Source organism: Engystomops pustulosus, chromosome 2, assembly GCF_040894005.1.
Source record: "Engystomops pustulosus chromosome 2, aEngPut4.maternal, whole genome shotgun sequence".
Lineage (NCBI taxonomy): Eukaryota > Metazoa > Chordata > Amphibia > Anura > Leptodactylidae > Engystomops > Engystomops pustulosus.
This window is the reverse complement of record NC_092412.1, coordinates 104862650-104889039: the sequence shown is the minus strand read 5'-3', so window position 1 is coordinate 104889039 and position 26390 is coordinate 104862650. Positions and strand designations below refer to the sequence as shown.

General features: G+C 41.6%; 1 protein-coding gene across 5 annotated transcripts in view; it reads right to left on the bottom strand.

Annotated features, from left to right (window-relative positions):
- Window positions 1-7919: 7919 nt before the first annotated feature.
- The window catches only part of NPAS2 (neuronal PAS domain protein 2), a 68995-nt gene continuing 50524 nt past the window's right edge, over window positions 7920-26390 (bottom strand). For 4 of the 5 annotated variants that reach the window (XM_072135854.1, XM_072135850.1, XM_072135852.1 and 1 more), the window contains 8 exons: window positions 24830-24933; window positions 23214-23291; window positions 21827-21970; window positions 18794-19015; window positions 17859-18049; window positions 13345-13428; window positions 12267-12447; window positions 7920-11596 (listed from right to left, as the gene is read on the bottom strand). In XM_072135854.1, the coding sequence (XP_071991955.1) occupies window positions 11459-11596; window positions 12267-12447; window positions 13345-13428; window positions 17859-18049; window positions 18794-19015; window positions 21827-21970; window positions 23214-23291; window positions 24830-24933 (1142 nt within the window). In that variant the 3' untranslated portion in view covers window positions 7920-11458. The remainder of the gene's footprint in view (window positions 11597-12266; window positions 12448-13344; window positions 13429-17858; window positions 18050-18793; window positions 19016-21826; window positions 21971-23213; window positions 23292-24829; window positions 24934-26390) is intronic. The other variant, XM_072135851.1, reaches the window with a different exon arrangement.

Sequence of the window (26390 nt, the reverse complement as noted above, 5' to 3'; positions counted from 1 at the left end):
GGCTGCTCATATACTGCCGACGCCGAGGATTGCGGGGCCTACCTCGGTCCAGGTGTTTCAGGCCTACTATGCCTCCTCCTCCTCCCACCCCTCCTCCACCTCCTCCTCCGAACTACCATCCGTGGGCACGGCGCCATCAGTCGGTAGCTCTAGGCACAGCAGCAGTGCCGTCGCTAAGCGACAGCAGGCGGTGCTCAAACTGCTGAGCCTAGGCGACAAAAGGCACACCGCCCAAGAGCTATTACAGGGCATCACGGCGCAGACTGATCTGTGGCTGGCACCGCTGAACCTCAAGCCGGGAATGGTTGTGTGTGACAACGGCCGTAACCTGGTGGCGGCTCTGCAACTCGGCAGACTGACACATGTGCCATGCCTGGCCCATGTGTTAAATCTGATAGTGCAGCGTTTCCTCAAGACATACCCCAATCTGTCTGATTTGCTCACGAAGGTGCGCCGCATCTGTGCGCATTTCAGGAAGTCCAGCCCAGATGCTGCCACTCTCAGGGCAGCGCAGCGCCGCCTCCAACTGCCCGCTCACCGACTGTTGTGCGACGTGCCCACGAGGTGGAATTCAACACTGACCATGTTATCCAGAGTTTACCAGCAGCGCAGAGCGATTGTAGACTGCCAGATGTCAACTTCCACCAGAACTGGTAGTCAGGTCAGTCAGCTTCCTCAAGTCTACAATGAGGAGTGGACGTGGATGTCTGATATCTGTCAGGTGCTGAGTAACTTTGAGGAGTCAACACAGATGGTCAGTGGCGATGCCGCCATCATCAGCCTCACCATCCCGCTGCTTGGCCTGTTGAAAAACTCTCTGGTCAGCATGAAGTCGGAAGCTTTGCGCTCGTCACAAGAGACGGGGGAAGAATATTCCCTTGTTGATAGCCAAAGCACCCTGAGGTCTGTTTCTCAGCGCATATCGGAGGAGGTGGAGGTGGAGGAGGATGAGGAGGAAGAGGAGGAGAATGTTGGCGAGACACAAGAGGGGACCATTGTTGAGTCCTTCACTGTTCAGCGTGTATGGGCAGAAGAAGAGGAGTTGGAGGAGTTGGAGGAGGAGGAAATGGACAGTCAGGCCAGTGAGGGGAGTGAATTCTTACGCGTTGGTACTCTGGCGCATATGGCAGATTTCATGCTAGGCTGCCTATCCCGTGACCCTCGCGTTCAAAGAATTTATTCCAGCACCGATTACTGGGTGTTCACTCTCCTGGACCCACGGTACAAGCAAAATCTTCCCACTCTCATCCCTGGAGAGGAAAGGAGTGTGAGAATGCATGAATACCAGCAGGCCCTGGTGCACAAGCTGAAACAGTATTTCCCTTCTGACAGCGCTAGCGGCAGAGTGCGTAGTTCTGCGGGACAAGTAGCGAGGGAGAGTAGGCGAGCAGGCAGCTTGTCCAGCACTGGCAAGGGTACGCTTTACAAGGCTTTTGCCAGCTTTATGTCACCCCAGCAAGACACTGTCACCTGTCCCCAGTCTCGGCAGAGTAGGGCTGATCTTTACAGAAAGATGGTGAGGGAGTACGTAGCTGACCATACCATCGTCCTAAATGATCACACAGCTCCCTACAACTACTGGGTTTCAAAGCTGGACATGTGGCACGAACTGGCGCTGTACGCCTTGGAGGTTCTTGCCTGCCCTGCCGCTAGCGTCTTGTCCGAGCGGGTTTTCAGTGCAGCTGGTGGCATCATCACCGATAAGCGTACACGCCTGTCGACTGACAGCGCTGACAGGCTGACGCTTATTAAAATGAATAAAGGCTGGATTTCTCAGAATTTCCAATCTCCACCAGGTGAAGGAAGCTCAACCTGAATAATTGATCCACTCCTCCTCCTCCTCCTCATTTTCCTCCTTCTCCTCCTCTTTGTACAGTAAAGCAGAGGAAAATGGCTATTTTTTGACAGGGCCCACTGGCTCTTGCTATAGTACTTCATGCATTTAATTTTTCTGGAGGGCCACCTACCCGGTCCTCTGTTTGAAACAATTTTTGTGAGTGCCACATACAGGCACTCAATCTATTCCATTTTTCTGGAGGGCCACCTACCCGGTCCTCTGTTTTAAAAAATTTTTGGGACTGCCACATACAGGCACTCAATCTATTCCATTTTACTGCAGGGCCACCTACCTGCTCCTCTGGTTTGAACAATTTTTGGGACTGCCACATACAGGCACTCAATCTATTCCATTTTACTGGAGGGCCACCTACCTGCTCCTCTGGTTTGAAACATTTTTGGGACTGCCACATACAGGCACTCAATCTATTCCATTTTACTGCAGGGCCACCTACCTGCTCCTCTGGTTTGAACAATTTTTGGGACTGCCACATACAGGCACTCAATCTATTCCATTTTACTGCAGGGCCACCTACCTGCTCCTCTGGTTTGAAACATTTTTGGGACTGCCACATACAGGCACTCAATCTATTCCATTTTACTGCAGGGCCACCTACCTGCTCCTCTGGTTTGAACAATTTTTGGGACTGCCACATACAGGCACTCAATCTATTCCATTTTACTGCAGGGCCACCTACCTGCTCCTCTGGTTTGAACAATTTTTGGGACTGCCACATACAGGCACTCAATCTATTCCATTTTACTGGAGGGCCACCTACCTGCTCCTCTGGTTTGAAACATTTTTGGGACTGCCACATACAGGCACTCAATCTATCCCATTTTACTGGAGGGCCACCTACCTGCTCCTCTGGTTTGAAAAATGTTTGGGACTGCCACATACAGGCACTATCCAAATTAAATTGTCTCCATAGCAGCCTCCACACGGTGTCTCCATTGCTACCTCCAAAAGTCGTCCATATAGCTGCCTCCATACATCGTCCCTTTATCAAACGAGGTGTGTCAGGCAGAAATTTGGGTTGTTTTCATGGATTCCACATCAAAGTTGTTAACTTTGTCGCCACCCTGCTGTGTTATCCACAAAATATACTGGCAAACTTTTACCATTTAGGGATATTATTTCAGCGCTTCTTGCGCATCTGTTTACATTCCCCTCACCCGGCATATCCTAAACTTATAAGAACGCTACTACACTTGATCTTATACAAAAGGTTCTTAGAAGTGCTGTTTGGGGAGTAGCCTAGAGACAGGGGCTTGGATTGGCGAAAGCTCGCCTGGCAGCGGAACGCCAGCTCCATGCGCATCATGCGCTTCTTGCGCATCTGTTTACATTCCCCTCACCCGCCATATCCCAAACTTATAAGAACGCTACTACACTTAACTTGGTGCAGGCTGGGACCGAGTCTGACCCTGGGGCTGGTCATATACTGCCGACGCAGAGAATTGCGGGGCCTACCTCGGTCCAGGTCTCAAAGGCCTACTATACCTCCTCCCACCCCTCCTCCACCTCCTCCTCCTCCGAATTACCATCCGTGGGCATGGCGCCATCAGTCGGTAGCTCTAGGCACAGCAGCAGTGCCGTCGCTAAGCGACAGCAGGCGGTGCTGAAACTGCTGATCCTAGGCGATAAAAGGCACACCGCCCAAGAGCTATTACAGGGCATTCCACATCAAAGTTGTTAACTTTGTCGCCACCCTGCTGTGTAATCCCCAAAATATACTTGCAAACTTTTACCATTTAGGGATATTATTTCAGCGCTTCTTGCGCATCTGTTTACATTCCCCTCACCCGCCATATCCTAAACTTATAAGAACGCTACTACACTTGATCTTATACAAAAGGTTCTTAGAAGTGCTGTTTGGGGAGTAGCCTATAGACAGGGGCTTGGATTGGCGAAAGCTCGCCTGGCAGCGGAGCGCCAGCTCCATGCCAAGATCCAACTAACATAGTTTTAACTGCAGCACCTTTAATCTACTACTAGTTCACTGCCTCCATACATGGTCCCCTTATCAAACGAGCTGTGTCAGGCAGAATTTTGGGTTGTTTTCATGGCTTCCATGTTAACTTTGTCGCCACCCTGCTGTGTAATCCACAAAATATACTGGCAAACTTTTATCATGTACCGATATTATTTGAGCGCTTCTTGCTCACCTCCTTTGGTTCCTCTCTGCCACCCATTGGTTTGAAGCCTGAGTCCATTTAGGGTATGTCGCCATGACACTCTCTAGCCTGCTGCCGCTGCCTCTGCATGCCGTCCCCTATAGTGTCAGGGTCAATTATTGGATGTTTTAGATGCTATCTAGCTTCATTCTGTCACTCTGTCATGGCCATGCTGTTGCCCATAATTTTGGCATAATGGTGCGATTATGCAGCCTCAGAGGCATCCATGCATGCTGCCCCTGCTGTTTCCTGTCCATTTCCGTGGTGTTTCCATCCTTTTCTGAGGTTCCCAGGTGTTTGGCCAAGCTTCCCTGTGCAGAGCCTTGGTCCCCTTGAAAAATGCTCGAGTCTCCCATTGACTTCAATGGGGTTCGTTATTCGAGACGAGCACTCGAGCATCGGGAAAAGTTCGTCTCGAATAACGAGTACCCGAGCATTTTAGTGTTCGCTCATCTCTAATCTTAAACTCTATATTTTAAACAGGAAAGTAGGGGGGTCGTCTTATACACCAGGTCGTCTTATACGCCGGAATATACGGTAATTGTCTGAAGCATTATGATTTCCCCTATCTGCAACTTAGGGTAATAGGTTTGTGATTCTAAACCTTAGTATAACTGTACAACTCTACCTGGTATCCATTTTGTGACTGAGTTTCTGTGGTTTCTAAAAGTTTCTACTTTTCATAAATACATCCTAAGATGACTGTGGAATATCAAAGAAAGAAATTGAAGGACAACATTTCACAAATTTACTTGCTGAAGAAACCTAGTCTAACTCTGCACTGTCCTGCGCTATGACACTTTTTCAGAAATCTGTCCCACAATTTCCTCCTGAGTTTTGAATCTAATCAACATTACAAGGCGTTTGTGTTTTTGGCAATGAATGTACTGAATATCTTAAAGGGAACCTACCACCACATGGCCCGTGCCTGCGTGGTCACTGCTCCGAACCTGGAGCTGCACGGGCGCGGGCCTGCTGTTCTGCGCATGCGCAGACAGCAGGATCGTCGGATGAGGGCGCGCAGCTTCCTTGTAGCTGCGCGCCGAAGATTGTAAAAAAAATTTACATGTGCGGAATAAAAGTTTCCAAAAAAGTGCGAGGACGTGAGGATTAGTCCTTAAAAGGGCTATCCTCACGTCCTATTGATCCACCTACCACCCGATCTACCTTTATAGGTAGATTTGTGGTGGTAGGTTCCCTTTAACTAAAATTGTGCTCATTCTAAACAGAAACATTGGGGCAGATTTATCAAGCAGTCTGAAAGTCAGAATATTTCCAGTTGCCCATGGCAACCAATCACAGCTCAGCTTTCATTTGACCAGTGCTCATGAATATTTTAAAGGGGAGCTGTGATTGGTTGCCATGGGCAATTGGAAATATTCTGACTTTCAGACATTTGATAAATCTGCCCCATTGTTTCAGACTAGTTCTATAATAAGACTGTTTGTTAATTCTAATACGTAGGAATAACTAGATCAGGTTTGGAAATAAACTAGTGAAAAACAAGGCAAAAGGTTTGTTTTTTATTCATTTAACAATTTATTTTATGTAGAAATATCTTCTTATTACAACAACTGTACAATACACTACTTTTATTTAATTGTACATACAATTATATTCATATAAACCACAACATTGTAAATTGACAAAATATAGAAATAAAAAGTGCATGTTTATATCTTTAATCCTTTTTTCCCACGAAACAGGCAACACAAATCATTTGCAGAAAGTTTCAAATATAATATTATCTCATAATATAATTATATGTCAGACTATCTGGGATCATTTACATCAAGCATATTCAAAGTAAGTAAAAAAAAATGGGAATGAATTTTAGGATCTCTATGTAAAATGCACTTTTGAGGAGAGATTTTAGAGAATCATAGGTGTAGATATGTAGGTTCTTATTAACCCAGAAATTAGTTTATGGTTTTCCTACTGTAGCCTTACAAAAAAGAAGCTGGAGGAAAACATGGAGACTAGAGCTTTTAAAGGGGTTGTCCAAGTGTTGAGAAAAATCTCAGAGCCGAGCTGGGGAGGTCTTTTTTAAAAAAAAAAAAACCTGGCCTTGGGCACTCTATGGTCACGGTCTTTGGTATGGGGACTGGAGAACAGGTCTACAGGTCTCCAGCAGGTTGTGTGTGCAAGAAAAGTGGAGGGAGACGGATCACATGGAGGCACCTTGTGCAAATCAACTCACGGTTCTTTATTTGAACTAGAACAACAGGCAATGGCCTAACATCAGCAGCAGGTCTGGCAGGCTGGAAAACTGGTAGGAGATAGCTGGTCCATAGGAAGGTAGCTTCAGGCTGGGCTGGGTAAGGCCTGTTCCACACTTGCGAGTGTGATGCGATGAACTCGCATCACACTTGCAACGCATGCTGCCGGGAACACATGGCCCGAACGCTGCACACCGGGAGTGAACTGACATGCTAAGTTCACTCTCGCGGTGCAGCGTTCGGGCCGTGCGTTCCTGGCAGCATGCTTTGTGAGTATGAGGCGAGTTCATCGCATCACATTCGCAAGTGTGGAACGGGCCTAAGATGGAGCAGAGTCCAGTGGACCTCTGCTCTAGCCTAATCTCCTGACTGGCTACAGGTGTGACACTTGCTTCCGCAGCATGGACAGGTGCTGCACTCTCCTCTGAATACTCAAACCGAAGCCCATGTGCTCCCGCCAACAAGGGGTTTTCATACTCCCCTAGTGTGGTGGCAGCACTTTCCAATCAGCTTCCAGGTTGCTTTTCAATAAGAACACAGCATATCATTGGTTATAGACAATGGATATGTCAAGTCTTGCCCTCCCAGGCAGTGGATCCAGCTGCAATTACAAAGTTCCCTACTTTTGGAGACCTCCTCGTGAGGTGATCAGTCTCCCTAGGCAGATCCTAACAGGGAGAGGGCGCTATGCGCAACAACTACTCACCCTATGCATCAGCAAAGGTGTAACACATTCATGTCATTTGAACATGAAACACAGTTGTTTTTCACATCTTTTTTGTCTCACATTTTCTTCCTTTTTTTGGATCCATCTGCCTGTTTTTAATAGATAAGTTGTTTAAAATTTTTTTAACTCCCGCATCTATCAGAAGGCTTTGGACATGGCACACGCTATATTGCATAGGCCTAATAACAGGCTACAGCGCAATTCTATGCCAGATAGGACTGACAGAATTGTCCTGCAGCACAGTTGGACCTCTTCCTGCCCATTTGGTATGGAGCTGGCATAAGGAATAGCGACTATATTAAGGGCTTGTACGCCAAAAAAAATGGCAACTAAATGAACGGAGCAGCTGATCGCACATGCAGCCGTTGCTCTTATTACAGACAGTCCCCGGGTTATGTACAAGATAGGTTCCGTAGGTTTGTTCTTAAGTTGAATTTGTATGTAGGTTGGCACTGTATATTTTATCATTGTAGATAAAGATAAAACTTTTTTTTTTCCCTGTGACAATTGGAGTATCAACTTTTTTTGCTGTAATGGGACCAAGGATTATCAATAAAACTTGCCGTATTTTGCGCCTTATAAGCCGCACCGGACTATAAGGCGCATTAGTCCGATGCGCCTTATATATGTAATAATTACATATATAAGGCGCATCGGACTATAAGGCGCGGGGTCCGGGGGCGTGGCGGAGGTCTGGGGTCGTGGCGGAGACCCGACGGGACGCGACGGGACGCGACGCCGAGACGCGACGGGGAACGCGACGGGGAACGCGGGGAAGGTGAGGGGGAGGTGGAGGAGGGCAGCGGACCATACTTACATAGGTCCCCGCTACCGGAGACAGCAGATCTCCAGCGGGAACTGCAGACCACGCGGCAGAAGTTGTTCATGCCGCGTGGTCTGCAGTTCCCGCTGGAGATCTCCGGTCTCCGGTAGCGGGGACCTATGTAAGTATGGTCCGCTGCCCTGTGCCCTGTGCCATAGATAGGGCGCACCGGACTATAAGGCGCACTTTGGATTTCCACGGAAATCCAAGGCTTTTAAGTGCGCCTTATAGTCCGGAAAATACGGTAATTACAGACACTTTACTATCATCCTAGACTGCAATGATCAGCTGTAAAGCATCCAGAGAGCTTTACCAGAGGTCACAGTGGGCAGAGGGGACCGTCTGTAACTAGGGGCCGTCTGTAAGTTGGGTGTCCTTAAGTAGGAGACCAGCTGTATCTCAGTGGCATTTCTACAGTGCCAGAGACAGTGAAAGCTGTGGCAGCGCACATATACAATCTGGTGCCCCACTAATTTGTGGTATATGTCCCCACCACTGGGAACCCACTGATCAGCAAGTTATCCCCTATTAAATGGATATATTCATGAATATTTTCTTGCTGCTGATACAAAGATTACAGAGGAAGCCATCTTGTGGTGAAATTTTTTTTGTGTATTCTTTATCTTTTTTCCTGTGTCCACTGCCTACCTTAAAGAGTTACCAATGGATAATGAAAAGACAAATGCAATTTTATGTGTGAAGACAAATTTATATGATTTTGAGATATTAAATAAACGAGAAAGTGCTTTGTTAAGTGCTTAATTGTTTGCTTTCTACTAGCATTTGCAATTGTTTACAATGATTTAAAACCATTGATACATACATATTGTATTGACAGATTGTACCACCAGATGGAGCCATAGTAACAGCACAAAACCTTCTAGTAACATGACACTTTTAACAGTGACTTTTGATTGGTTTACTGTGCCTGTTATTATTAATGACCGATCCACACAACACTCATCAGATGCATCAAACTACTGAAGGAGTTGGAAGAGATGAAAGCATTATTTCTGTAGTTTAGCAGATGTTGCTACAGGTTCAGCCCTCATAAAATGGATGAGAGCATGACCTGTAGTGTGCAGGGATTGAGGTTACACTGCAGAAGGAGCTATGTTCTTTTAACCTTTCTCCACGGTGTAAACCACACATCACCAATTAATGAGCTTCCCTGTGTAGGTCTTTCATAGTTGCAGGACCTGAAATTCCCTTGAACTGAATGTTCTGTTGCAGGTACAGGCAGTCCCCGGGTTACATACAAGATAGGGTCTGTAGGTTTGTTCTTAAGTTGAATTTGTATGTAAGTCGGAACTGTATATTTTATCATTGTAATCCCAGCCAGAACTTTTTGGTCTTTGTGACAATTGGATTTTAAAAATGTTGGGTTGTCATAAGAACCAGGATTAACACTAAAGCTTCATTACAGACACCTTTGATAACTGTTACAGCTGATTATTGTAGCCTAGGACTAAAGTACAATAAATTACCAATATCCAGAGGTCCGTTTGTAACTAGGGGTCGTATGTAAGTCGAGTGTTCTTAAGTAGGGGACCGCCTGTATAGTAAACTGAGGTTATTATAACGTGTTTGCGTGGGTTTCCTCCGGGTCTTCCGGTTTCCTCCCACACTCCAAAATATACAGTTAAGTTGTCTAGATTGTGAGCCCCCATGGGGACAGGGACATAAAGAATTATTATTATTATTATTATTACAAACTTTGGTATGGACAAGAGCCATAGAAGGAGTCCCAGATGTTTTGGCTGCTGAGGACCCAGTAAAAGAAGACTCTTCTGAACTATTATAATTGTGTTATTAGTAATAAAATGAGAACGAGGAAGTGGTCAATGCAAAAAGTTAAAGAATCAAAAGCCACTAAATTGCAATGTATTTCTACTTTGTACCAGTTTCAAAAATTATTCTCTGTAGTTTTATAATTCATAAATACAAATACTTTGCTACGTATTTATCCAAAGGTCCACATGTGTATCAATATTTTCATGCCCACTTTGTAACATTCACCAGAGATTTCACCTTTTCATAACTGAAAACCCTAGTGAAAATTTGTACAGGAAATTGACAGGCTGAAGATTTTAAAATATGCTTGTGCAGGCAATTGCATGAAGATTATCAGAACTATAAAGCAAGGAGTAGTGGACATGATAATTTGGCTACCCCAGAGCCCAGGTTTTAACATTGTGGAGTCTGTATGGAGGGACTGAGCAAGCCTTCATCCAAAGAAGATTTCTGTTTTTTTTTTCTGCTGAGTTTCTTCAAACTTAAAGGAAATCACCCATTTAAAAAAACAAAAAAAACCCCTACAAATACTCACCTCGTCACCTCCCAAGAGGGAGGGAGGTGTGGAGCATACATAATTAGCAGAAGGAGTGCCGGACATTTTGTCTAGGTGATCCGGCGGTGTTCTTCACTAGTCTTAACATGCTAGGATCACCTAAAAAAGAAACGTATACTTAGCAGCAGGGACAAAATGTCCATCAAGAGGAACGTGGGTGAGTATTTGTTGGATTTTTGAAATGGTTGCTTTCCGTTCAAAAACAGTTAAGTGTAAATTATTGAAGGTAAACATGATATATGGTAGTGTTTTATGGCAGATCCTTCTTTTTTTAAAGTAAACAGCAACACACAGATCAGTGGTCAATGCAGCAAGTGCTAGAGGGGAAAAATCAGGGGACCAAGGGTACAAAATTTTAATATTAACCCCTTACCGACATGTGACGTAGCATTACATCACATGCCGGGTGCGGGTGCATGGAGAGGGCTCACGGGTTGAGCCCTCTTCATAGCCGGTAAGTCTTTGCTGCATATTGCAGGAAAGGTTTACCGGTAACACCTGCGATCAGTGCCAGTTATAGATCTTTGAAGGTGGGAGGTGAAAAATGAAAATGCAAAAATGAAAAGGGGCTGCGGCGTTAAGGGGTTAACAAAGGGCAGAATGTGAGACTGTAGCTTGTAAAGTTGGGGCAGCTGGATTTGGTCATACAGGCATTGCGGACTGTACATGTTTTAGCTCTTCACATTTGAAATTTGACACAGAGAAAATCTATATTTTCAGGAGAATGCTTGTTGCTGAATGTAGTCCATATACAGCAAAGTAAAGGCCCAGAACTATTTTTCACAGCCCTTGAAAAATAATATGTAGCATATACTACTGGATTGTCAAGCTGCTGCTGATGATTGGGTTTGCTATAGATCAGCGATGGCGAACCTTTTAGAGACCGAGTGCCCAAACTACAACCAAGATCCACTTATTTATCGCAAAGCACCAACACAGAAATTTAATTCGTGATTTATACTCCCTGCTCTGTAACAGTTTTTTCTTTCATACTAGCATCCTGAGGACACCAATAAAGCAGAAAATAGAAGAAATTTGGATGATCATTGTAGTTTCTCTCCAAGGTCCAATAAACAGGAAGAATTGCCAGGGCCAGTGCAGGAGCTACAATGATAATCCAGATCTGTCCACACCTTCCCACTCCTCCAGTAGTCCCCGGTAGAGCTGTCACTTTAAAATAGCTCTGTGCGAAGCAAGTCATGGGGTATCTGGGACTGCAGGAAGATAACTGGAGTCATCTCTGGTCATGGCCTGGGTGCCCACAGAAAGGGCTCCGAGGGCCACCTCTGGCACCCGTGCCATAGGTTCGCCACCACTGCTATAGATTATGTCTCAGACAGACTATTAGTTCTCCTTGGTGCGATCTGCTGCCGAAATTCCAAAGAGGAGCCTTGCTGCTGGGAGTAGGTAGGCAGAATCAAAGCATCGGCTTGCTCTTTGAGTAAAGTGCTTGTTGCTGCTACCTGGTGAAAGTAATAAAAGTGAAGAGAATATTTTATATATATGTAGCTTCTTTGATACCCTTGGGTACTAAAATAAAAATTGTACATGTAAAATGAACTTTAAAAATATCAATCTTATGAGAAAAGATTATCTATGAATCCATAGTAAAGATTGCTAGATATTATGTGAATACAAAGGCTCAAAGATTCCACTTCGATTTCCACCTAAGAATAACCTGTTGCCTTGACAACTCATGTATCATCTTCAGCTTTGGTTATTTCCTAGTTCTCAATAACTCTTGCAAATAAATTTGAGAGGTTGGACTAATTTCTGTTCGAGATCACCTAGAACATTCAGATTTAGAAACGACAGGTGTTCTCCTATGTATTTAACCCACATTTTTTGCAGGTTATAGAAAGGAACCTGTAAACAATGCAGATTAGTTCTAAAGGGTATTACATGTGGCATAACTGATGGGCCCCAGTGCAAAGGCTGTGCCAGGCCCTCAACTATAATGTATGGTTTATAGTAGTAGTCTGCTGATATGCAAAAGTGACACCTTATGGCTCCCTAAGTCTCTTGGGCCGGTTGCGACCTCACCCTTGCAGCGCCTCAAATCACATCCCCGGATATTAACGATGCAATAATAAATCACTATTAAAAATAATTCTATACTACGCTGACACATACTTGGACAAAATGCTGTTGTTTCTGCTGAACTTGCATAGGCTGGATATTGTATTGTTGGGTAGAGTGTGGTGTTGTAAAGCCAGGATGTAAGATTGCTTGACTCATGAGCACAATTGGGCCACTGCTGACAGAAGTCTGCACTTCCACACTTTGAAATATTTGTGGGCTTTGGGGATATCTGCTGAATGAAAGAAAAAATGTCAGATTTCTATAAAATGCTTATACATTATTTCCCTACAGAGTACACAATGAACAGACGTTCTCTAACTAGAAATCACTGATGACCTAGCCATAGGATAGACGCGCAACACCTGTAATTGCTGTTCCGGCTGCACAGGCCAGTTATTTCATATCCATTGTCTACAGCTGATATTATAGACTTATATTAAGGTTATGTCATCAATATCTTAGGCCCCAAAAATTCCTTTTAAGTTCATTATAACTCAAAAATTCCTGGCGTATGATTTCTTTCAACTATCTAAATCGTAACTTACCAAACCCACAATAGCTTTGAAACCTACGATAAATATTAGCTGGAAAACTAATAATTAGTAACTTGATTTACTTTACTTTACTTTTCTAAAATAATGTTATACTAGGACACTTACATAATCTAAATGCACAGAAACACCAAATACATTTCATGAGAGAGAAAGGCTACATATAGGTTTATAATGACCTGTTTTCAAAACTAAACAATTTAGACATTTTATTTAATTGTAATAATGTCTGCAGTTAAGTAAAAAAAAAAAAAAAAAGCGCTCACAAGTTCAAATGACGAAAACAACAGTTTATTCCATTTTTGACATTTTCGAAACCTTGCAAGTTGTAGAATAAACTGTCCATTTCTTCCCTCAGCTAAACTCAGGAGCACAGCCTATTTTTTGTGAAATGAGTAGAAATTTAAATGCCTAAAAGTCAAATTAAAGAAAACCTTTTCTAACAAAATTACAGTATATATAAATACACCCAACCTCTCCATATCTATAATATGCAGTATGCAGATTAGACACCAGGTTTACCATGACAGGTTCCCTTTTTTTATTTTCCATACAATGAACTACTGTTTGTCACATACTTTGACTGATGTCCACTTTGTGAAGGTCTTCTTGTGGCACATGAGCTTGGCATCATTGGTTGGATAGGTTGACTGAGGAGTAGCCTGAATATAAGAAAACAATTAACTTCAACTTATTTTTCAATTTACAGGCAGTCCCCGGGTTACGTGCAGGATAGGTTCCGTAAGTTTGTTCTTAAGTCGAATTTGTATGTAAGTCGAAACTGTATATTTTATTACAACTGCATTTTTCAGTCTGGGACTATAGTAAAGCATTCAAAGAGCTTCACCTGAGGTCACAGTGGGAAGATGGGTCCGTCTTTAACTATGGGTCATCTGTAAGTCGGGTGTCCTTAAGTAGGGGACTGCCTGTACTTACTTCAAGCTCCTGTCCTCCCACAGTGCTCCCAGGATTTATTAGGAGTTGGGAGGCACATGGCCACTACAGTCAACCAGCAATTAGCAATGACTTTCCAAGCACACTGGCATAAGGGCCAGTGTCTATAGGACATGAACAAAATAAGGTGAGTATCAGGGGCTTAAAGGCACAAAGACAGGATTCATAAATGTACTCGGGATAACAAAACAACACATTCTCTAGGTCAATGTTATTAACAAGAATACAGCATTTCACAGATTTAAGTCCAACCTGTCTCTAGCAGTCCTTTTATGCACAATTTCGGTTGCTCCAGGATCAGACCCGGAGAAACCGAAATTTAGCTGCTGTCTGCATTCCTTCCCCCACCCTTATGTTCCAAGACAAGCTCACACACACACACAGACTTTCTGCCGGCAAGGAACAGCGTGAGAAAACTTACTCTACAAGCTATAGACAGATATGGTCTTTATCCAGGGGAGAGAGGCACATCAGCTCTAACAGTGTATGTTGTGGCTGAGATGTAGCAAAGCTTAGAATGTAATTGTGTGTTCTATGCATCTTATGGATCTCATCTGTTATTTCTAATCTCTCTTTTTCTATTTGTCAGATACTAGTAGAGTGTTCAGAAGCTAAATGAAAGAGTATACGTGGAGTCATACACTAGAGGGATCATGAAGTGTGTTGCCCACACTCTGGAATTTTACACTGACCATCACTGAGTGATAGGAGCTAAAACAGCAATAAAAGCGAGTAAAATTGTAAAGTAAGTGTTGAGAAATTATCCTTATTGTGTAAACATTACTAAGGGAATGTAATTTGAGAATTTTCTTTCATGGGCACACCCCTTTAACTAGGAGAGGCAGGGCTTCATAGAAGACTTCTAAATGGGTCCCCCTTAACTCTCATATATACTCACATATTTATACACACACATATATATATATATATATATATATAATACAGTTCTTCGTACACACACATTTATGCACTCTTACACACACGCACACAAATAGAGCATATATACATCACACATACATACATTTTTACAAACATATAGAACATATAACTATGACATACAGTGCCATATACAGACGTACACCATACATGCCATGCACCATATAGCATATACACATCACAGATAAACACATATACAGCAGATAAACATAACATATATGTTATATAAAAATTATGTTGTACAATGTAATGGTGCACATTCTCCATTCTTTAATGTCAGGTCAGATGACAAGGCCCCCTGAAACTGTGGGCCCCATAGTGGCTGCTATGGTGGCTACCGCCGTAGTTACACCCCTAAGGGTATTTTTATTTTAATTGTTGCTTCCACTAAGCATTGCCACCTACTCGTGTGGTATAGCTAGTTACCCTGTTTACCAAAATGACTTTCCCTTAACAGTCTTTATTAAATAACACTGGACATAGGAAAATAGCACATACCCATTGTGAAAAGCACTGATGCATAGGTCTGCTCAAATGTCAATGTTGGGACCAGTGTTGTGACTATAGTGAAACTAGCTGAACCACATAAATAGCTAGGATTTTTCAGTAAAAGACCATTTTATAGTTGGGCCTATTACAATATATTAACAATTTCTAGTATACTTGCAAAAATTAGAATAAAATGGCAAATGTCTTCAATCTAGGTAAAGCTCTACAATAAAAATATCAAATATACCATAAAAGAAGCAGATGAAGCTTTTCTTGCCCTGTACACACAGAAATGTTTACTGTATATACTCGAGTATAAGCCGACCCGTGTATACCCGTGTATCTAATTTTACTACAAAAACTGGGAACTTATTGACTCAAGTAGGGAAAATAATTGGTCACAACCTCCACCCAGTATATTGCTATTCATCCCCCTGTTCACCATTATATAGCAGGCAGCCCCCTCAGTATATAGCTAGCCAGCCCCTGTCCCCCAGTATATAGCTAGCCAGACCCCTGCCTCCCATTATAGTGCCAGCCAGTCCCCAGTATGTAGCAGGCTCCTGCACAGTATAAAGCCAGCCAGCCCCTACTATAAAGCCAGCTGCTGCAGTATATATCCAGTCCCTGAGAGTATACAGCCAGCACCTGCCCCAGTATATATCTTGCCCTTTCCAGTTTATAGCCAGCCCCCATTATAAAGCCAGCAAGCTCCCAGTATAAAGCCAGCCAGCCTCCAGTATGTAGCCAGTTGCCAGTATATAGCCAGCCAGCCCATGCCTCTAGTATATAGCTAGCCCCAAGTATATAGCCAGCCCTTGCCCTCAGTGTATAGCCACCAACCCCATGCACCAGTATATAACCAGTGCCCAGTATATAGCCAGCCATATATAGAATGTTCAGAAGCTAAATGAAAGTGTATATAAACCTGGACTCACACACTAGTGGGATCATGAAGTGTGTTGCTCACACTCTGGAATTTTACACTGACCATCACTGAGAGATAGGAGCTAAAACAGCAATAAAACCAAGTAAAATTGAAAAAAGCCAGTATAAAGCCAGCCAGCCTCCAGTATGTAGCCAGTTCCCAGTATATAGCCAGCCAGCCCATGCCTCCAGTATATAGCTAGCCCCCAGTATATAGTCAGTCCTTGCCCTCAGTGTATAGCCATCCACTCCATGCACCAGTATATAACCAGTGCCCAGTATATAGCCAGCCAGCCCATGCCCCCAGTATATAGCCAGCCCATGCCCCCAGTATATTGCCAATCAGCCCATAGTATATAGCCAGCCAACCCCTGCCCAGTAAAGAACCAGCCCCCTGCCCAGTAGTATATAGCCAGACAGGCCTTGCCCCCCTGGGAGATATAGCCAGCCAGCACCTTCCCCCAGTATATAGCTGGCTAGCCCACCCCAGTTTATAGCCAAGCAGCCCCTAGTATGTAGCCATCCAGCCCCCAGTATAGCCAACCAGTCCCCAGTATATAACCAAACAGCTCCCAGTATATAGGCAACCAGCAAACCCCCAGTATATAGCCAGTGCCTGCCCCAGTATATAAAAAATACTCAATACTCACCTTTCGATGCCTCCTGCAGGTCCACTTCTTGATTCCAGTCCCCTGGCAGTGGCAGGTCCGTGCAAGCGGCGCTTAAACTATGACTATGATGCCAGCAGCGTCTGATATAATAGTGTGTGCACTGCCAGCACACACAGACCTGTCACTGCCGGAAGAAAGCAGAGGAACTGCGATGGCAACGGAAAGGTGAGTACTGGGTCTTTTTTTTACTAGAATATAATCCAAGTAAGCCATCAGTGTGATCCAGGGATTCACCCGCATCCAATGATATCAGAACCCTTACCATATGATTTCCCCTTGAGAAGCTATGACCAGGCAGTTGGGGCCAATGAGCTCTTCTGGAGGTGTGCAGGGATGTGTCTGCATCTAATATAATTAGAGCATCCCACACATATAAACTAACATACGAATTTCTTTTTTTTTTATAATTGTATTTTTATTGTAGTTTTTCAAATAAAATAACAATAATTAAACATACGAATTTCTGACTTGTAGTTTTACCTGTGTATTTCGTACTCTGTTAACTGTATATATATCTATTGTGTGTACTGTTTGTCTAATGTGCCCTTAAGGCAATTAAATTTAAAATTAAAATTTAACCTGAGTTGCTCTTTCATCTTGCTCCATAAATCCCCATGTCTGTGTCTCAGATAAATACATGCTACCGGGTTGTAATTCCGGTAATACATGCACCCTATATAATCCTGTTACAGATCAGGCTTATATTAAAGGAGAACTGGCGGTAGCTTATTGGGTTGATAAGGCTCTGTTTTACTGAGGCTAGTGAAAGGGGTCTTTCAGCCATTCCGGGTTGAGATTTATTGTTGTACCATAACCAGAGGTTGTTTGGGCAACTGTAAATCACTTCCTGTGCCTTCCAGAACCCGTGCGTTCTGGCGGGTCTATAAAAAGACAATTATTTGACCTTGTGTACCCTTCAGGGGTCCGAAACGTCATGTTTCCCTTTACACTATTTCTCTGTAAAAATAAAAAAAAATCATAACTATAGATTCAATAGACTTTTGGCAGCCCCAATGTTTGTTTAGATAAATAACCTTTATATAATGAACCAGGGAAAGTATCCCAGAATGAAATATTACAAATAACAATATATTGGTGTAAATAAATACTCTTACCTGAGGTGTCTGTCATTACTAAAATCTGGAGCCAGGTGATGCTGCCTGTTATCCTGCTGCACAGCGGCGGATGGTCCTGCATTTATATCCTGTGACAATGCTGTGGGAGGGTTGTGTTGAGAGGTAGGGATTACACTGCCTGAGTAGCTATTGCTTAATATTTCTGGAAGGGTCCTCAATGCTTTCTGAACCTAGAATGACATTCCAATACTGTCAAATCATAACGACAGATTACAAACAATCCGACAATGTGTGTCTTATTATTTATAAAATGTAAGCCAGTACCTCTGTCAGGAGGATCATCCGGCCATTAAAGGGGTATTTCTATTTCAGCAAATTAATGTTATTGTTTGTATTATACAAAGTTGTACAACTTTCCAATATACATTCTGTATCAATTCCTTAGAGTTATCTAGATCATTCTATAGAAAGCTTCTAAGTTACTTCAAGTGGATAGAAATCTGACCGTGATCACACAGGTGCGCAGCTCGTTAGTATCAGAGTGAGTAATCAGAGCTGTGTGATATAACGAGCCTTGCACCTGTGTGACCATGGTCAGATTTCTGTTCACTGGAAGTAAACATAAAAGCTTTCCATAGAATGACAGCAAGCAGAGATCCAGAAAACTGTGAATAATTGATACAAAGAGTATATTGAAAAGTTGTACAACTTTTTATAATACAAACAATAACATGAATCTGCTGAAATGGCAAAACCTTTTAAAGTGATTAGCTGTTATCTATTGGGGAAATTACACATTGAGCAATTCCATTGCAGTCCAATCAAAATAGAAATACAACCTTATTTATAAAGTATCAATATTTAACATCATGTAGAATTGTCTAGATTTGGCAAAATCCTGTGAAAGCAAAACAAAAAGCTATTGATCAGGTTCCTTGAAATGCCTAATAAATATGATAGACATGACATGCTACCTTGCAAGGTATGGCACTTCCATTCCTGGTAACTGAAGTAGGTGGTATCAGGTGCTGGTTTACAAGATGATAGGTTGACATTTGCCCTGAAGCTGAAGAAGTAGACATCATTTGTTGCTGAGGTATCAGACATCCAGACATCAGGGGCAGCTGTTGTTTTTGGGGATCAATCTGTGGTACATTGTTAATGTTCACCGATACAATGTTAGGCTGGGAAAACATCTAGAATTAGAAGTTCAAAGAATATATTTAATGAACAGATTACTTAGATCACTTGATCATAATTTATACTTCACCAGGCCAGTTTCACACAGATGGGTATAGCAGCTGTCATGAAGCTATTTCCACAGCATAATGGGTTACAAACAAGATCAGTCCACGTGCTGCGTAAAAACATTTCCGCTTATTCTTCTGCATGATTTATGCTGCAGACTTCACAAAGCAATCCACAGCATAATGATTATTACTGCATAATCTCCTTCAGTTTAAATCTATAAAGAGGAAACGCCAATCTGAAAATTGTTGGCTGGCAAAAGTGGCAAAAAAGTTATTTGGATCAGTACAAAGCCAAAATGAAAAATGAACAGATGATGTACAAAACTTTTTATAAGGCCATTTGAACACTCCAGTATTCTGGTCAGTATTTATAAACCAAATATCATAAATTAATCCTACAGAAAGTATAATAATGGAAGTACCTGTACACCTCTGTGTATCTAACTTTGGCTATGAAATTCTGATACAAATACTGACTGCACAAAGTGCACTTAGGGTACTAGCACTTGGGGTCAATTACCTGCAGATTTGCAGTGCGATAAAAACTTATATTGGTCACATAAGAAATGTCACAGTTTCATACACCAATTTAAAAAAAAAGTTGAGTGCCTTGGGTATTAAACATAGTAAAAAAAATACAATTTTTATATAATCAGGAATGGTGCATTTTTGTCAATTCTACTGAATATAATTTTTTTAGATGGTAGAGCGCTGTCATGGGTGGCAGATTAAGGGTGTAGTCACATGCTGTGCTTGCACAGCACCAGCGCTATGTTTCCAAGCGCAGGGGGTTGTGTCTCTGCTCGACCTCATTAGTGTTTCCAGCAAAACATGTGACATTGTTTATTGATAGTATGCGTTTAACTGAGGCATGCCCCCATTGCACTAGCGCTGCGCTTGTAAACGCAGCGCTAGTGCAGCATTTGAACGCACCCTAACAGCTGTCAAACCTGCCAAACTTGACCAGGCAAGAATACAATCAGAAAGATCAATTGCATCTGTGTCTGTAAGACACAGATGCTATTGATAGAGAAGCTCAGATCTGTGTGTCTGTGCCGTTCTGTACACACTGGAGGACACAGGTGGCATGTGATGTGACAGGTGACATTTGATGGTGTGGGATAATTGCACAGGAAGAGAGCGGTAGTCAAAATGTTTTTACTGGCCAACAGGTTTAATAAAAATTTAAAGAAAGAGGCTGTAAATAATCAAACTGTATATCTGTTGGTTTCTTAATAAACTATGAGGAGGGAAGGCAATGTATATACTTAAACAACAGAGGACTGTATTTAATAAAACTATGGGGGGTTCTACATTCTAGTGGAGACTGTAAATATAGTACTAAAACTAAGGGGGCTGTATATACTAAAACTTTGGGGTGCTGTATTTACTTAAACTATGGGGGGCTGGATTTTAATTTAACTGCAGGATCTATATATGGGGAATACATTTTAATTAAGGGTGGGTTATATGGGGTACTGTTTGTAAATAATATGGGAGCTATAAATAATTTAGTTGGTAGGTTCAAACTACCATGGGGGATCAATACTGAGAGCTTTAAAGGGCACCTACCACCCGATTCTACCTATGAAGGTAGAAGGGGTGGTAGGTGGATGGATGGGACGTGAGGATAGCCTTTTTTTGGGCTAATCCTCATGTCCTGGGTGTCTTTTACAAAACTTTATTACATGTATATGCTAATTTTTTTATGCGGCTACTGGGGCGTGGAGTAGCCGGACATGAGGCTACGCGGAGTAACGCGGCTACTGGGGCGTGGAGTAGCCGCGTTGCTCCGCCTACCAGGTAATCTTCGGCGCGCAGCTCCTGGTAGCTGCGCCACTCGTCCGGGTCCCCTGGCTACTGCGAATGCGCAGAAGTTCCAGCCCCCGGAGCCGCGGCCGCGCAGCAGATGGCCTGCGTTCTGTGCATGGTAGGCGAAGATTACCTGGTAGGCGGAGTAACGCGGCTACTGGGGCGTGGAGGAGCCGCGACTAGAAGCCTCATGTCCGGCTACTCCACGCCCCAGTAGCCGCATAAAAAAATTAGCATATACATGTAATAAAGTTTTGTAAAAGACACCCGGGACGTGAGGATTAGCCCAAAAATATATATATAATAATAATTAGAAGTGTATATACATGTAAATGTATACATTCCAATGTAAGGATATTAGAAAGATGGTTGCCAAAAAAGGTAAGTAGCGTGGAAAATTATAATACACTATGTTGCAATACACGAGGCATAATGCAATACGTGGTCTACGTAAAATGTATATGTTTTAAATAACACCTCATGTGGAAATTCCCTCCAGACCTAAGAGCGAAACCTCACCTCTATCTTTATAATCTTATCATTCCAAATGGTGAGGCTATTAATTTCTCAGCAGTGCAGTAAAACACTCCTGCATCTAATAAAGCTGAATAGGGTAGTGGTCGGTAATCGCAGCAGAGCATATACCAGCTCCTCTCCAACTATTTACCAGCAACCCCTGTTTCTGAATTATGGAAATACTAGACTGCAAAATGGGGTTGAAAAGGCAAAGTTGCAGGGAGAGGGGAGCATCTGGCATTTTATAGAGACAAGACTTGTGAGTTATGAACATTGATTATTGTTCTTGTTTACTAATGAACTTTTTCTCTAACATGAAATCAAACATTTTAAATTCAATGTAAAAAAAAAAATTTATACTAGGATATTATTTGATAAAATAAGAAAATGTTCATTACTTAGTAAAGAAAATGAAGTGATGAGACTCACTTGTAAGTTAGGTTCCTGAACCATACTGAGCTGCTCCTGGATCTTTTTTAGTTCTTCCTGTTGATAACGGATGTTGGCCTGGATATTTAGTCTCCTCTGTTCTAGTTGGTTTTTGATTGTTTGAAACATGCCATTTGCAGAAAACTAATAACATAAAACAAATTACCATTGGCAATTAGGACAAAGAAGGAAAAAAAGCTGCAGCTTTGTCAATTTGGAAACACCTGGAATAAGACTGGACTACTGCGTGCACCCTCAAAGTACTCATGAGCTGTTGATTTTAGTGCTACGGGCTAAAGCAATGCAGATCAAGAAAACAGAGATTACTGAGTTATGACAGTGATGCGTTCACCTTTTGATTTGCAACAACAGCAGCGACACAAAGGTCTTAAGAAATTCAAACCTGATGAATTGTTGCAGTTATGACAACTTTAAGTTTTAACATTACTGTATCCACTTACTTATGAAAAAGACAACTGCAATCTTTGGATGACTAACCAAATTCACTGTGTAACACAAGCCCTTTAATACCAAAGCTGTAGACTGTTTTTACATTGAAGTTTTTTTTGTGTGTGTGTGTGTGTGGGAGGGGGTAAAATTAGACTTAACTGCTCAACACAGGCCACAGCTATTTTTATTTGTCTTTCCATAGTGGGAGATTTATCAGTGTTTTTGCACCTACAGAAATTTTTGGTATACAGAATTTCTGTTGGAAAACCATGCTCCTCTTTCACAAGATCCTGACCCCTTTTCGCACTAGTCGGTAAAAGTTCTTAAAATGGTCTGAAACCCTAAATAAATGTGGGGCAAAGCATTTCAGACATTTTTCGGGCCCATATTACTCCACAACTTTGGTGCAGAAAGCTTGATAAATCTCACATTAAGTCTTTTTTTCATACAAACTGTAAGAACCTCTAAAAAAGTGTATAAAATTTAGAAAATGTGGCACAAATAGTTTATTTTGCTCTTCAGAGATTAAAAGTAATCCCAGATGCTGATATAATCTAGTACTTAGGCCACTTGCATGTCCGTATGCTATCTGTGATTTTCAAGGCTAGCATATTTAGTCATTGGTGGAGATCTATTAAAAGTGTCTGAAAGCAGAATTGTTCTACTTGCTCATGGCAATCAATCAGAGCTCTTTTTTTTTGCCAAAACAATTTATAAAATAATATTTCATCACCTTAACACCCATGATCGGAGCTGGCACCAGTCACTGTTGTTAACCCAGCGACATGCTCAGAAACATATATACTGCTATACTGTAGTATGTAAGTAAATGGTAGGATCGATCAGACCTGTCATATATATGTCATATATAATATATATATGTCATATATAATGAAAAGTAAGCATGATACAATTGAAAATCAATTTGATCACCTACCTGGGAAATAGGGGCTGGTTCAGTTTGTAGTGTATTTTCCAAAACCAACTGTTGGACATCACTCTGCTGAACTGAGGCCTGTAACATTTTAAATTGTTATAAACTTCATGTTTAGAAATAAAACATAATTCTTCCAGTCAGTTGCCTTTTATCGAAGTTCCAACATTACAGTGATTATTTTTTTACATTGCTTGATAAAATAATTTAAAATGTAATAGTGACAGTGTAAAAATCATCGAAACACACAGCGTTGGAAGGTTACACTAATTTTAGAGTTTGTACATGATGTCATTACAAGTCCTAGAGACCCATCCTGATCCTGAAGGTGAAATAACCCTTTTAATTTTTAAACTTTGTGTTTTATAAAAACACTTTAAATCAGTGATGGTTAAAGATCATAAACTTCATCTAGCTGATCTCAAAGCTATTTGAGTAATAAGAAAATATATTTAACTCATTTTTCCTGATAGTAAAACTCCTTATAAATATGAAAAAATGTCTATTAGGCGCCCGATTCATTCAGTTGTATGCTACCCGCACCGTACTGTTTCTGTATAGGTAGCTTAAAGCCTTATGCATTTCAACGGGCAATATGAATGGACAGAGCTTAGTCTATCTTTCCCTATACATACGGCCATACTGAACACCTCCCAATAGAGAGAGGAGGGTTGAGCAGCTACTTTATATTGTATTAAAGGGGTATTCCGGGAATATGAACTTCTCATACAAAAACCCATGATGCTATAAATAAATGAATATAACAAAACTCAATATCATTAGTTACAAAGTGGAGCTTAAATAGTTTGATTTTATGATTCACAAAATTTTATGGCCTCTCTAAAGAAGGTGAAGTTATAACCATGATGGCCACCACTGGAAACTACAAGACCCTTGATCCTTTAGTTCTCAGTAACTCCTCCTCTGTATTATTTTCTGCTCCCAGTGATGATCTAACCGGTTTTCTTGTTCTGTTACCATAGTAATGATGTGTAACTGCCATCATGGCACATCACCACAACACTGGCCATACTGGATGCACTGCAACCAACCAACTACAGCCAAAATAAAGTGCTGATCACATGACCTACTCAGGCAGGTACAGGCCTTGTGATGTGGACATGTGACCAGTGGCCATCTTCTGTCCTGTGTCTTCTCCGTGTGGAGGAAATTAACGGACTGATTAAAGGGCCAGTAACATTTTAATTCTTCATTACAGTGTATGCCCACTGCATTTTTCTGCTAAGGGAAGCAAAATTTTAGCTTATAGCTTATATTGTACTGACTCATTTGTATATGAATAATGCTGATTCCTGGAGTACCCCTATAATAAATTTCCTGTTAAAATATGTTTTTGGCAATTGGCTCTGTCTTATACAGTAAAATGTGTTAACTGTGTTTTCTAACTTCTTACATAAAGTTCAACTGGCTATGCCCACAATTACATTCTGCATCGTGATAGCAGCTAATAAACTGTCTAATCACAAATTCACTATATTTCCACAGTTACCAGTTTTGGCAGAAATAACCTGATTCATTTCTATACTACTGCTACTGTACTTGAAACAGGAAGACATAAAAATCAATTTCATTCTATAAAAAACCTTACTGATTCACACCTGCATCGGGGTAGAGAGATTCAGTAATTGAAGTTGAACATCATGCTGCATACTAGAGACTCCGTCAAATGACTTAACTTCTGAGGTCTGCTTAGAACTTGTAGCTGTTAAAAGGTAAATATAAAGGTAATAATTTATATACACATATTATTGACTGGCACATTATTATTAATTTTATTTCATGCCAGATTACGTTGAATTAGGCAATTAATTTAAGAATAAAATGGGGTTAGTTTTCAATAAAAGATAAGACATGTGTGACCTTTAGTTCGCAGTGCCCTATATTATGCAAAACAGATCTCTTATCCTTTCTTAATACTACATGGAAATAGTGAAGGGGTGAACCTTTAAACTGCATGAAGACCAGATTTTAGGCTAATGTGGAAAAACAGTTGTTAACCCCTTAAGGACCACATCATTTTTGTATTTTTTTGCGTTTTCATTATTAAATCCCCGTCTTTAAAAATCGATAACTCAAAAAAATAGAATATTATATAAGCCCAACTAAAATTTTTGAACACAGAAATGTTGGAACAGTATATACACTAAATGCATGCAGTACTTGAATGGGGCCCCTTCTGCATGAATGATTGCATAAATGTGGCGTTGGCATGGAAATCAGCTGATGGCGATGCAGAGGTGTTACGGAAGCCCAGGTTGTGTGATGGTTTGGGAGCCATGTCATCTGATGGTGTAGGTCCACTGTCTTTTATCAAGACCAAAGTCAGCACATGCATCTACCAGGAAATTTTAGAGCATTTCATGCTTCCCTCTGCTAAAAACCTTTTTGAGGATGGAATTTTAATATTCCAGTAGGACTTGCCACCTATCCAAACTGCAAAAGTACCAACACCTGGTTTAATTACCACAGTATAGCTGTGCTTGATTGGCCAGCAAACTCGCCTGACCTTAACCCCATAGAGAATCTTTGAGGTATCGTCCAGAGTAAGATGAGAGACTCCAGATCCAACAATGCAGTCAAGTCCCATCCAGGTCAACATCCGCAAAGTGTTTGTATGTTCTCTCCGTGTTTACGTGGATTTCCTCCAGGTCCTCTGGTTTCCTCCCACACTCCAAAAACATACTGGTAGGTTGATTAGATTGTGAGCCCCATGGAGACAGGGACTGAACTGGCAAACTCTGTGCAGCACTGCGTAATCTGTGAGCACTATACTAATAACAGAATTATTATTATTATTATTATTATTTATGGGTTTTCAAAACATCTCATGCCACACCACATTGATGAAGTCATTCATGTAAAAGGAGCCCAGACTAAGTATTGAGAGTTTTGCGATACATACTTTTCATTTAGCCAACATTTCTGTGTTCAAACATTTTTTTACAGTTGGTCTTATATAATGTAAAAATTGTATGACATGACTTTTGGTTTTTCCTTGGCTGTAAGCCAAAATCATCAGAATCACATACATAAACACTTGAAAACTTTCACTCTGTCTATAATGATTCTCTAAGTTTAACTTTCTGAACTAAATTACTGAAAAAATAAATCACTTTTTGTTGATATTCTGATTTATTGAGATGCACCTGTACCTAACTA